The sequence below is a fragment of the Xenopus tropicalis genome, chromosome 4 (genome assembly GCF_000004195.4).
Source record: "Xenopus tropicalis strain Nigerian chromosome 4, UCB_Xtro_10.0, whole genome shotgun sequence".
Lineage (NCBI taxonomy): Eukaryota > Metazoa > Chordata > Amphibia > Anura > Pipidae > Xenopus > Xenopus tropicalis.
Window position 1 is genome coordinate 147,563,045 of NC_030680.2, and position 13,928 is coordinate 147,576,972.

The following is a 13,928-nucleotide window of genomic DNA, read 5'->3' on the forward strand; positions in this document are numbered from 1 at the left end:
TGTAATTTTCTGCCTCAGTTCCCAGGTACTTGAATTGTCGGATCATTCAGTGTAATGAAAGTGCGGGCAGCGGCACATAAACACCCCAGCAATGGAAGGATAGTCATAGGATAGAAATACCCGGGGGGGGGGTTGGGTTATGATATAGAGAGTGCTATTCTGAGGCAATTTGCCATTGGTCTTCATTTTTTATTACTTGTGGTTTTTGAATTATTTAGATTTTTGTTCAGCACCTATCTGGTTGCTAGGGTCCAATTTAACCTAGCAACCAGACAGTGGTTTATGTGGTTAAATGATACCCTTTTCTCTGTAATGATAAAACAGTACCTGTACTTGATCCCAACTAAGATATAATTACCCCTTATTGGGGCAGAACAGCCCTATTGGGTTTATTTAATGGTTAAATGATTCCCTTTTCTCTGTAATAATAAAACAGTACCTGTACTTGATCCCAACTAAGATATAATTACCCCTTATTGGGGCAGAACAGCCCTATTGGGTTTATTTCATGGTTAAATGATTCCCTTTTCTCTGTAATAATAAAACAGTACCTGTACTTGATCCCAACTAAGATATAATTACCCCTTATTGGGGCAGAACAGCCCTATTGGGTTTATTTCATGGTTAAATGATTCCCTTTTCTCTGTAATAATAAAACAGTACCTGTACTTGATCCCAACTAAGATATAATTACCCCTTATTGGGGGCAGAACAGCCCTATTGGGTTTATTCAATATTTAAGTGATTTTTAGCAGACTTAAGTTATGGAGATCCAAATTACAGAAAGATCCCTTATCTGGAAAAACCCAGGTCCTGAGCATTCTGGATAACAGGTCCCATACCTATAATAAAAAGTAACAATAATAACAAAATTGTAGCCTTACAGACTAATAGTTTTTTGGTTGCTGGGGTCAGTGACCCCCAATAGAAAGCTGGAAAGGAGTTAGAAGAAGTCGTCTAATAGCCATCTTCATGAAGAAATTATTTCTGAAATTTGATCTGATGTCTGTATAATGTTTATGTTTTGCAGAAACACAATCCCTGGGAGACCCAACTGATCAGATATTACCCTAAACCTCCAGTGCTCAGCATGTTTAAAAATGAGTATCAGGTAATGAGATTTTTGTCTTTTTTGTTCCATTGCAAAGAGATAAATAGGGCTGTCATTGGGGGTGGTGCCTGAACCAAGACATACATGCAGAACTCCAGTATTTATATTTATAGGGAATAATGTACCCCCTACTGTAAATGATAAGGATATTAGCAGTCACTGAGGGGTTCTGTGCCCATATAAAGGCACAAGGCTGCAGGCTGAGTTATACAGGGAACTCTGAGTATCACTCATGTATTATAAGGGATAATGTACCCCCTACTGTAAATGATAAGGATATCAGCAGTCACTGAGGGGTTCTGTGCCCCCCATATAAAGGCACAAGGCTGCAGGCTGAGTTATACAGGGAACTCTGAGTATCACTCATGTATTATAAGGGATAATGTACCCCCCTACTGTAAATGATAAGGATATTAGCAGTCACTGAGGGGTTCTGTGCCCCCCATATAAAGGCACAAGGCTGCAGGCTGAGTTATACAGGGAACTCTGAGTATCACTCATGTATTATAAGGGATAATGTACCCCCTACTGTAAATGATAAGGATATTAGCAGTCACTGAGGGGTTCTGTGCCCATATAAAGGCACAAGGCTGCTTAGCTGGGCCCAAAGTTCCATTATTCTCACCCCCACCCCAAACACAGCCCTGGATAAGAATTACAGTTCATCTCTATGAGACTATCTGAGAGCAGTACAAAGCGCCCTGGGTAGAGTTAATCAGAGTGCAGAGAAGAAAGAGGGATATTGTGAGACTGCAGAGGTAAATTGCTTGGGAAAGAGAATAAAGGATTTTCTATAGAAAGTTTATATGAGCAATACCATGGGAGACAGGGGCTTAATAACCAGGGAGAAATAGAAGGGACGCACCATACTCTGTCATTTCCTACTCAATGAGATCGCGGTGCCCTCGGCATAACGTAATATTAAATTCACACAAAAAAAATGCTGTAAGTTTGACTGAACTGAAGTCGCTGCATATTAAATTTCAGCATTAAACACAAAAATGTGCGTGTCCCAGCCAAACAGGAGGAATCGATGCGCTGCTCCTTTAAACGCACGTGCCTCTTGCTTTCCTGCTGCAGTAAAAACACATTAGTCATTGTAATGTGATCATCCATACCGGCGCGCTATGTACTTACTGTGCCGGAATACTGCCCGCACTGTGCCCGACTGGCATAACTGCAGCTTGGAAAATTCCCTTTAACTCACATACATGCTGTATATTGGGGCAGTTATAGGGCAGATTGGTAATTACCCTCGTACGTTAGTAGCTGGGAATCCCTATGTGCCATAGTTTTATGGTATCTCTCTGTACAGGCTATGAGCAAACTTAGGGGTCTGTTCCTGCTGAATTGTGCTTAGTACAGGGGAATCCCTATGTGCCATAGTTTTACGGTATCTCTCTGTACAGGCTATGAGCAAACTTAGGGGGCTGTTCCTGCTGAATTGTGCTTAGTACAGGGGAATCCCTATGTGCTATAGTTTATGGTATCTCTCTGTACAGGCTATGAGCAAACTTAGGGGGCTGTTCCTGCTGAATTGTGCTTAGTACAGGGGAATCCCTATGTGCCATAGTTTTATGGTATCTCTCTGTACAGGCTATGAGCAAACTTAGGGGGCTGTTCCTGCTGAATTGTGCTTAGTACAGGGGAATCCCTATGTGCCATAGTTTTATGGTATCTCTCTGTACAGGCTATGAGCAAACTTAGGGGGCTGTTCCTGCTGAATTGTGCTTAGTACAGGGGAATCCCTATGTGCCATAGTTTTATGGTATCTCTCTGTACAGGCTATGAGCAAACTTAGGGGTCTGTTCCTGCTGAATTGTGCTTAGTACAGGGGAACCCCTATGTGCCATAGTTTTATGGTATCTCTCTGTACAGGCTATGAGCAAACTTAGGGGGCTGTTCCTGCTGAATTGTGCTTAGTACAGGGGAATCCCTATGTGCCATAGTTTTATGGTATCTCTCTGTACAGGCTATGGGCAAACTTAGGGGGCTGTTCCTGCTGAATTGTGCTTAGTACAGGGGAATCCCTATGTGCCATAGTTTTATGGTATCTCTCTGTACAGGCTATGAGCAAACTTAGGGGTCTGTTCCTGCTGAATTGTGCTTAGTACAGGGGAATCCCTATGTGCCATAGTTTTATGGTATCTCTCTGTACAGGCTATGGGCAAACTTAGGGGGCTGTTCCTGCTGAATTGTGCTTAGTACAGGGGAATCCCTATGTGCCATAGTTTTATGGTATCTCTCTGTACAGGCTATGGGCAAACTTAGGGGGCTGTTCCTGCTGAATTGTGCTTAGTACAGGGGAATCCCTATGTGCCATAGTTTTATGGTATCTCTCTGTACAGGCTATGGGCAAACTTAGGGGGCTGTTCCTGCTGAATTGTGCTTAGTACAGGGGAATCCCTATGTGCCATAGTTTTATGGTATCTTTCTGTACAGGCTATGAGCAAACTCGGGGGGCTGTTATTTTGCCCCATCATCTTGCACTGAATGTACTATGCTATTGCTGATGTACTTACCCTATGGACCCCTATGGATTCCGCTGAGCTCACATTTCCTCTGTTTCCCATTATAGGGAGGTGCGTTTGTGGAAATCTTCAGTGCACAAGGGAAAGATCCAACGGCCAAATGGAAGCTTTCTGGCCGACAGTCCGCAATCTGGAAGGTACCATTCCTACCCCCCCTACTACAGAATCTACCAATGACAATTAGATCAAGTGTGCCAGCAAATTTTATTGGAGTGGTTTATCTTTAAATTAACTTTTAGTATCTTATAGAATGGCCCATTGTAAGCAACTTTTCAATTGGTCTTTATTATTAATATTTTATAGTTTTTTAATTATTTGCCTTCTTCTTCTTAATCTATCCAACTTTCCAGTGGGGGTCACCGACCCCGGCAGCAACAAAACAATTGCTCTGTGACGCTACACTTTTATCACTAATGTTTTACTTTTTATTGCTTATTTTTGTATTCAGTCCCTCGCCTATTCATATAACAGTCTCTCATCCAAACCTCTCCCTGGTCGCTAAGTTAATTTGAACCCTAGCAACCAGATAACGGCTGAAAGTCCAAACTGGCGAGTTCCTAAACAAAAACTGAATGAATGAAACAAAAACCACAAATAATAAAAAATGAAGACCAATTGCAATTATAACATATACTCCAGGTGGCGAGTTTCCTTTCTTTCATGATTTGGGGGATATCTGACTCTCATTTGTCTCTTTCTGTTTATATCCAAGGACTTCGATAAAGAAGTCAAGAGTTTTGTCTTTGTACTGGAGGGAAGTAGCCAGACCAACAAAATGCAGCTGCCCAAAGAGAGCCGCCATAACCGTGAGTATATTCCTCCCCTATATAGTTTTCATTTTATTACATTTAACACACACCCTGGTTGCTAAGGTAATAAGGCCATAGCGACCAGGCAACAATTTACGATCCAATCCTAAAATGTTGCCGTTGCTACGGGCGGCTTTTTGCAGCCCCGGTTACTTGTTCTTGTGTTAATAGAGAAGTTATTCCAGTGTCATTTTTTTTTTCCCGCCAATGATTTCGCTCATCAGAATTCTGCATTGTGAATAAATATGTCCCGACAGTAAAGTCAAGTGTGGTTTGTTTGCTGCCGGCGCCAATATAAAGTGGTTTAGTTTCCCACTCTCGTGTTATAATCCATCAGGCAGCGGTACAAGGGGAGAGTGTGGGGCAGTACATGAATGCTAATATGCAGACTCTCTATCCCAGTAACAGATTGCACCGCCATTGGCAGCAAATACACAAGCAAATACCCTTAACTATTGGATCTATATGGAATTAAATTGGGATATGTGCTTCCCCTGTTCCAACATCACTACTGAATGCAGGCAGCACTGTATTCACTGGGGGGGGGGGGGGGGCCCTTATGATTGCATCACTGCTGAATGCAGATAGCACTGTATTCACTGGGGGGTGGGGAAGCTCCTCATGATTACATCACTACTGAATGCAGGCAGCACTGTATTCACTAGAGGTGGGGAAGCTCCTTATGATTACATCACTACTGAATGCAGGCAGCACTGTATTCACTGGGGGGTGGGGAAGCACCTCATGATTACATCACTGCTGAATGCAGACAGCACTGTATTCACTGGGGGGTGGGGAAGCACCTCATGATTACATCACTGCTGAATGCAGATAGCACTGTATTCACTGGGGGGTCGGGAAGCTCCTCATGATTACATCACTACTGAATGCAGGCAGCACTGTATTCACTGGGGGTGGGGGAGCCCCTTATGATTACATCACTACTGAGTGCAGGCAGCACTGTATTCACGGGGGGGGGGGGAGCCCCTTATGATTACATCACTACTGAATGCAGGCAGCACTGTATTTACAAGGGGTGGGGGAGCCCCTTATGATTACATTACTACTGAATGCAGGCAGCACTGTATTCACTGGGGGGTGGGGGAGCCCCTTATGATTACATCACTGCTGAATTCAGGCAGCACTGTATTCACTGGGGGTGGGGAAGCTGCTCATGATTAAATCACTACTGAATGCAGGCAGCACTGTATTCACTGGGGGGTGGGGAGCCCCTTATGATTATATCAGTACTGAATGCAGGCAGCACTGTATTCACTGGGGGTGGGGGAGTCCCTCATGATTACATCACTACTAAATGCAGGCAGCACTGTATTCACTGGGGGGTGGGGGAGCCCCTTGTGATTACATCACTACTAAATGCAGGCAGCACTGTATTCAATTGGGGGCGAAGGAGCCCCATCATGATTACATCACTACTAAATGCAGGCAGCACTGTATTGACTGGGGGGTGGGGGAGCCCCTTACGATTACATCACTTCTAAATGCAGGCAGCACTGTATTCACTGTGGGGTGAGGGAGCCCCTCATGATTACATCACTACTAAATGCAGGCAGCACTGTATTCATTGGACGGTGGGGAACGCAGGTCTTTGTGCACCAGAGTGCAATTAATGGGTACGGGGATCTATTGTGGCCTGCAGCCTGCACCCATGAATATTCTCTGAATTAAAGGAACAGTTCAGTGTAAAAATGAAACTGGGTAAAATAGACAGACTGTGCAAAATAAAAAATGTTTTTAGTATAGTTAGTTAGGCAAAAATGTAATCAATAAAGGTTGGAGTGGGCAGATGTCTAACATAATAGCCAGAACTCTACTTCCTGCTTTCAGCTCTCTAACCTCTTAGTTAGCCAGTAAAGGTTGGAGTGGGCAGATGTCTAACATAATAACCATAACACTACTTCCTGCTTTCAGCTCTCTAAGCTCTAAGTTAGTCAGTGACTTTAGGGGGGACCATACAGGACATAACTGTCAGTTAGTTGCATTTGAATGTTACCTGCCGGCTCACAAACTAACTGACAGTTATGTCCTGTATGCCCCCCCCAAAGTCACTGACTAACTTAGAGCTTAGAGAGCTGAAAGCAGGAAGTAGTGTTATGGTTATTATGTTAGACATCTGCCCACTCCAGCCTTTATAGATTACATTTTTGGGATCAAGTACAGGTACTGTTTTATTATTACAGAGAAAAGGGAATCATTTAACCATGAAATAAACCCAATAGGACTGTTCTGCCCCCAATAAGGGGTAATTATATCTTAGTTGGGATCAAGTACAGGTACTGTTTTATTATTACAGAGAAAAGGGAATCATTTAACCATTAAATAAACCCAATAGGGCTGTTCTGCCCCAATAAGGGGTAATTATATCTTAGTTGGGATCAAGTACAGGTACTGTTTTATTATTACAGAGAAAAGGGAATCATTTAACCATTAAATAAACCCAATAGGGCTGTTCTGCCCCAATAAGGGGTAATTATATCTTAGTTGGGATCAAGTACAGGTACTGTTTTATTATTACAGAGAAACGGGAATCATTTAACCATTAAATAAACCCAATAGGGCTGTTCTGCCCCCAATAAGGGGTAATTATATCTTAGTTGGGATCAAGTACAGGTACTGTTTTATTATTACAGAGAAAAGGGAATCATTTAACCATTAAATAAACCCAATAGGGCTGTTCTGCCCCAATAAGGGGTAATTATATCTTAGTTGGGATCAAGTACAGGTACTGTTTATTATTACAGAGAAAAGGGAATCATTTAACCATTAAATAAACCCAATAGGGCTGTTCTGCCCCAATAAGGGGTAATTATATCTTAGTTGGGATCAAGTACAGGTACTGTTTTATTATTACAGAGAAAAAGGAAATCATTTTTAAAAATTAGAATTATTTGCTTATAATGGAGTCTATGGGAGATGGCCTTTTCGTAATTCCGAATTTTCTGGATAAGGGTTTTTCGGATAAGGGACCCCGAACCTGTATCTCTGGGGTTCTTTGACATTTCCCCTCCTTCCCCCTCGACTTCAATGCTATTTAGTGTTTTCTAACGGGAAAGTTTTCTTTGTCCTATTTACAATGTCAGCCTATGATGAATGCTGTTTTCTCCAGGCAGATGCGCCGTAAGTACCAGCACTCATACATATTAATCATGTAACCGCATTCGCTCCCATTAAACAGTTACAGAGACATATGACAAATATTTTCTTGGATTTAGCTGAGGGGTTTTTTTTTGTCTGACTTATAACATTATGATCATTTTTTCAATTCTACAGGCTGCTTTTATGCTAATGGGAATGATCATGTAGCTAACATTTACTGCTCGTTAGGAAGGTTTGCTAATGAGAGGTAGGAATTGCTCCTAGCCCCTCCCATATGATATTTGATGCGTACTGTAGTATCATAAGGATATGAAAATGAAGGATCAAAGGCATAGGATACACTAATGTGGTCTAGGGGATCCTAACCCCAAACTTAGTACTTGCTACATTTAAAGGGGAACTCTTACTTCCAAATCAAAATCTGATAAAAAGCCCCACACAACTGTATCGTTTGAAATCCTGGCAGGGGAGGAGGGACTAAAACACTTCCCCACAGCTTACAGACAGCATGCAGGAACTACATAACCCACAATGCATTGCACTGGGATGTTTCTTTCCTTATCACATGTGCAGCAGGGGATTGTGGGATTGGGAGGAGGCAGGCTGAGGACAGGCGACGAATGTTACATTTTATTTGAATCGCAAAGTAGCCAGCCAGATCAGCAGGGGAACAGGGGGTGGGGCTTAGGGAACAGAGGGCGGGGCTTAGGGAACTGTTCCAAACCAGATTATTACATTAAAGATCATGAATATTTTTTTAATTGATGTACCTGTATATTGCAAAGTTGCATGAAATTGTGTTTACTTTTCAAAAAGTTGTTTTTTGGTGGAGTTCCCCTTTAATATTAGGTAACCAGTATAATAAAACTCACTTTTACTTTCTATATACAGTATCTGTAGTGAGAGTCACCACTAACCCATCATTGGCAACTGGAGACCCTGTACTTTTACAGTAATTGACAACTAATCCAAGGAGGACTAACCCCAAACTTACTTTTTGGTAGATCTTAGCTCAAATGAGTAGATCTCCCCCTACTGCTGGATTACCCTTATTTACTGACTTCCTCACAATCTGACAGAGCCTTTACTTTCTGAGAAGATCCTGTACAACTGCTCTGAGAATTGTACGTAACTAATCAATAGTAAGTGTAAACCCTTGTACAGTGAGGGGGTGCTAACACCCAAACGTACTTCTTGGAAGAGTTTATCTCTCAGGCTTATACTGAGTAGAGGATCTGACCCTAATTCTAATCCTTACACACATCTACCCTTTTGGGGTAAATACAAAATTAAGATTTAAGGTGGCCATACACGGGCCGATTGTAGCTGCCGATATCGGTTCCTTCCGGCAGCTAGTCGGCCCGTGTAGGGGCAGAAACGACGGCCATGCCCGACCGATATCTGGCCTGAAATTGGCCAGATATCAATCGGGCAGGTTAAAAGATTTAGTCGGATCGGGGACCGCATCGGCTCGTTGATGCGGTGCCCGAACCGACTGTGCCATTGCCGCCATTAGAATTCCCCAGGGCCAAACGATCGAATTAGCCTACATTTGCCCGATATGGCCCACCCGTAGGTGGGGATATCAGGAGAAGATCCGCTCACTTGGCAACCTCGCCAAACGAGCGGATCTTAACGTGTTTGGGCACCTTTAGTCGTCACCCCTACCTTGGTGTCCCATGAGAAATACACTATAAGACAAGATCGGATATCACATACTGGGGCTACCTTAAGTATCTCCCTAGGGGGCACTAGTCTGTTACAGTATCCCTGACAAGACTTAACAAATAGATTGTTAGTACTAGCTTCAGTATATAAAAAAGGCATTTCACATTTCTCTTATACCATTGAGTGTCCAACAAATACAATGAAAATTACCCTTTTGACTCCAGACTCTAAAACACGTCTAAAGGAAAAGGCCAGCTATTCATCATTATGAACATTAAAAGCCATTCTGAAAGATTATTCCTTGAATCCCACATAGAAAGTATACCGGTCTCTATTACGAAATATAGTGTTTCCAGCAGTCTGACAAGCGTGTGTTCATATTTTCTCACATTCCTTGACACACTAAATGGTTTGTGCAATTCATCATTTGGCAGAAATTATCATAACTTTTCCCCGGTGATAAGGAAATTCTTAGAATGTTGGTCTATTTCTCAGATGAATTGCTCATAACAATATAATACATAATTGAAACACTTCGTTATAAGGATTATGGTCCATGTTGTTGCTTCGGGGCTTATTGGAAAAAAAAATCACAAATGATCTAAAAGTCTTATACAAAGACTGTAGTGATTGAAACTCTTACAGTTATCTTAAATATAAATAAGCAATGGGGGCCTTGAACACCAAGTCTTCCTCACTGTATGGCACCAGTATGAGCAGGATAATTGCTAAAGAGCTTGATTAAAAGCCAATATGAACCACATAACTAAATGATCTATTTTCTAGATATTAATGCAAAAAAATGCAAAAATATTACAATGTGCCCACTTCACCTTAACTGTGGCGGACCACCCTGAATGTATGAATAGGTCCCCATGAGATCTCAGTTTACTGACCGAAATATGGGAGACCCTCCTGACCCTAAGACCTTGTAGCACTATAGATATTTGAAGTGGTGCCTACCCCATACCACTGTAATGGGTGTGCATGGAGGATGAGTCCTTCGGGCGAGGACTGATATTGTGCCAATAGACTAGAGGGGTCTGAAAGGAGAGGCCAATGGTCAGAAGCAAGTTGGACAACAAGCAGGAACGGGCAGAAAGGGCGAAGAGTCTGGGACAGGAAGGAATGTGACAGAAGGGGCAAAGGATTAGAGGAGAGGACAAGGAATTCGGGAGAGGAAAGAGTGGGGCGGAGGGGGCAAAGAGTCAATGACAGACCTGAAGCATGACTAGCAAAGGAACTGAGCAAGAATAGGACTGGAGCAGAAATCAGAGCCAGGGATGTGCCCCAGTGCTCAGGTACCAAGACCAATAATCAGGAATTGAGGAGGGCTTGGCTTATATATCTTGTTGCTTTTTAACTTGTTTATTAATGACCTGGAGGGGGGCATAGAGAGTACTGTTTCTATTTTTGCTGATGACACTAAATTGTGCAAAACTATAAGTTCCATGCAGGATGTGCCGCTTTGCAGAGCGATTTGACAAAATTGGAAAACTGGGCAGCAAACTGGGAAATGAGGTTCAATGTTGATAAGTGCAAAGTTATGCACTTTGGTAGGAATAATATAAACACAAACTATCTACTGAATGGTAGTGTGTTGGGGGCATCCTTAATGGAGAAGGATCTAGGGGTTTTTGTTGATAACAAGTTGTCCAATTCCAGGCAGTGTCATTCTGTGGCTACTAAAGCAAATAAAGTGCTGTCTTGTATAAAAAAGGCATTGACTCAAGGGATGAAACATAATTTTGCCCCTTTATAGGTCCCTGGTAAGGCCTCACCTTGAGTATGCAGTGCAGTTTTGGGCTCCAGTCCTTAAGAAGGATATTAATGAGCTGGAGAGGGGATGGAAGGGTTAAACTATGAGGTTAGACTGTCGAGGTTGAGGTTGTTTTCTCTGGAAAAGAGGCGCTTGCGAGGGGACATGATTACTCTGTACAAGTACATTAGAGGGGATTATAGGCAGATGGGGGATGTTCTTTTTTCCCATAAAAACAATCAACGCACCAGAGGTCACCCCTTTAGATTAGAGGAACGGAGCTTCCATTTGAAGCAGCGTAGGGGGTTTTTCACGGTGAGGGCAGTGAGGGGGTTGGGGAATGCCCTTCCTAGTGATGGGGTAATGGCAGATTCTGTTAATGCCTATAAGAGGGGCCTAGATGAGTTCTTGAACAATCAGAATATCCAAGGCTATTGTGATACTAATATCTACAGTTAGTACTAGTGGTTGTATTTATAGTTTATGTATGTAAGTGTATAGATTGGTAGGTGTGGGTTAGGTGTGCTGGGTTTACTTGGATGGGTTGAACTTGATGGACACTGGTCTTTTTTCAACCCTATGTAACTATGTAACTATGTAACTATGAGTCAGGGTCAGCCCTGATTGGCTGACCCCATCCAACCCATCAGGCTGCTGCTGGGAACAGACTGGAAAGGCCTGCTAGCTGCTCAGCTCGCCCAGTGGATAAGGTTCCTGACTCAAATCCCAACAAAGCCTTCCAGCCACCGTCTCAATAGAAGCTTTGTTACTTTCATATGTAATGGGTGGTACTTTTAAATGTATAAAGTACATCAATAATAAAGTGCAACAGTAACAAAAGCACATGTAATAAATAGAGTAGAGAACCCAAAGAACTCATCAAATTCAATGTATCAAATACAGGTCCAAGTAAGAGTCTGAAGGGACAGAAACAAAAGGAAAAAACTCCACATTCAATCCTCAAGAGAAAACTAGTTCACAAGAGAAACATTAGATAAAGGAGCTAAGTACAAACTTTCAGATTTCAGTTCATTTCAAGGCTATCTCTCCATTCAGTCACCCAATAAACAGACTCACATATATCTAGGCGACTCCTTTAACTGAAATATATTGCTTTTCAGTATCATGTAGCTTATATAGCCGGGCAACTGAGAGCAGAGTGGTAAGAGCCAGGAACAGAGCAGTCCCACTCCTTGTCTGGTATCAATTAGCAAAATAATAGCCCTTATCACTAACTCAGCAAACTCACCATCCACAGTTGTGGTCTCCTTATTTTGACTTTTGGGCAAAAGAGTTCATAGTATGTCCACTCTTTTCTTAATGTGGCAGGTATGAGTATTACCTAAAAGTGCAATACCTAAAGGTCCCCATACACGGGCCGATAGTAGCTGCCAATATCCCTCGGACCGATTCGGCAGCTAATTGGGCCGTGTAGGGGCAGAAACGAGGGGCCTGCTTGACCGATATCTGGCCTGAAATTGGCCAGATATCGATCGACTAGGCTAGAAAATTCAGACTGCCCCATTGACACCAATATAATTAGATCATTTGGCCCCAGGGCCAAACAATCAAATTATTTTTTTTTTACCTACACGCTCCCCGATATCGCCCACCCGTAGGTGGGGATATCGGGTGAAGATCCTTTCACTTGGCGATCTCACCGAGCGGAACGGGGCCTTTAGCGGCATATGGTCATTGAAATCGTTGCAAATATTATTCTCATGCCGGGTGCCATATACCCCCCTTTTGTATAATAAAAGGATGTTGGAAGTTACCAAGAAGCTCCATGAACATATAATTCCAAGTTCGGATTTTCTTTGTTAATGTCAGACATTCGAGGAAGTGAGTTTTGTTAAATTTTTCAAAATAAAGAAATGATGAATCTTTCCTGAGACCATTTATCGTTCATACCCTCCATTGACGTTCAGGGCTGAATCGAGGTATAAACAACAGGAATTCTACCCGTATCTGACGATTGAGCCCTAAATGCAGCTTTTGTCCTGCCCGATCAACGAGACAACTGATATCCAAGGCTTTTGCCGATATCGGTCACCTTGTCGATCCACCATACATGCACCGAATATGGCCAGCTTTAGAGTTTTACTAAATGTGCCCCTAAGGTTCCCAGATCACATGGAAAACCAGGGGCTCCTATCAAATATGCAAGTTGCTTTGGGCGAGCAGCGTATCTGTCTGTCTTGCTGTCTGTCTTTCCATAGGGCCGATTTACTTTGCTACTAAATTGCACAAATACAGTTTCGCACAGCAACCGACCAATTTAGCCCCTATGTTTGTAAATGAGTTCATTTGTGCCCAGAGAATGAGAGAGGTTGGAGTGGAGGAGAAGAGTATATCTCATAACCCTCTTCACTGCCCACGGTGAGAAGTCCGACACAATCCCGCAGTCCCATTCCCATCTGTGACATGAAATGAATGAAGTAAATAACAAGGCTGAGAATCCCCAGGAGTTTATTACTGGTGAAAAGCGGGGACTGTAATGTCGGTTTCAATTCAGCGCATTCCAGAAGAGGTGATTTGAGAGGTTACACTGATAGAGCATTTTTCTTCCTTGACAATGGGATCATTTATATGTCAGAAACCCAACACATCAGGGACACCATCTGCAGCTCTTTCTCTGTCTCCTTTTGATGTGGCCTTTTATCATCTTCTCTGTGAATATATATATATATATATATATATATAGAATATGGCTCACTTGCTCTTTAGAAGTATTTTTGCCCATTTGTTGACAAGAACAAATGAAACATACATAGTTCAAAAATGTGCCCCTTAGTTTACTGAACCGCTAAATAATGTTTGCCTATGTGATCACTGTCGGAGGTGGTTACTGGTACTGCTTACCAGTTTAGCAGTATAAAAATCCCAGATGAGCCCCCAATATGTCGGAGGTGGTTACTGGTACTGCTTACCAG

General features: G+C 42.5%; 1 protein-coding gene across 1 annotated transcript in view; it reads left to right on the plus strand.

The window, feature by feature from the left end:
- c3orf67 (chromosome 3 open reading frame 67) overlaps window positions 1–13,928 on the plus strand; it is a 157,930-nt gene that overhangs the window by 3,475 nt on the left and 140,527 nt on the right. Inside the window, exons 2-4 of the mRNA XM_002935046.5 lie at window positions 1,031–1,111; window positions 3,690–3,779; window positions 4,355–4,448. Coding sequence (XP_002935092.3) covers window positions 1,091–1,111; window positions 3,690–3,779; window positions 4,355–4,448 — 205 coding nt within the window. The 5' untranslated portion in view covers window positions 1,031–1,090. The remainder of the gene's footprint in view (window positions 1–1,030; window positions 1,112–3,689; window positions 3,780–4,354; window positions 4,449–13,928) is intronic.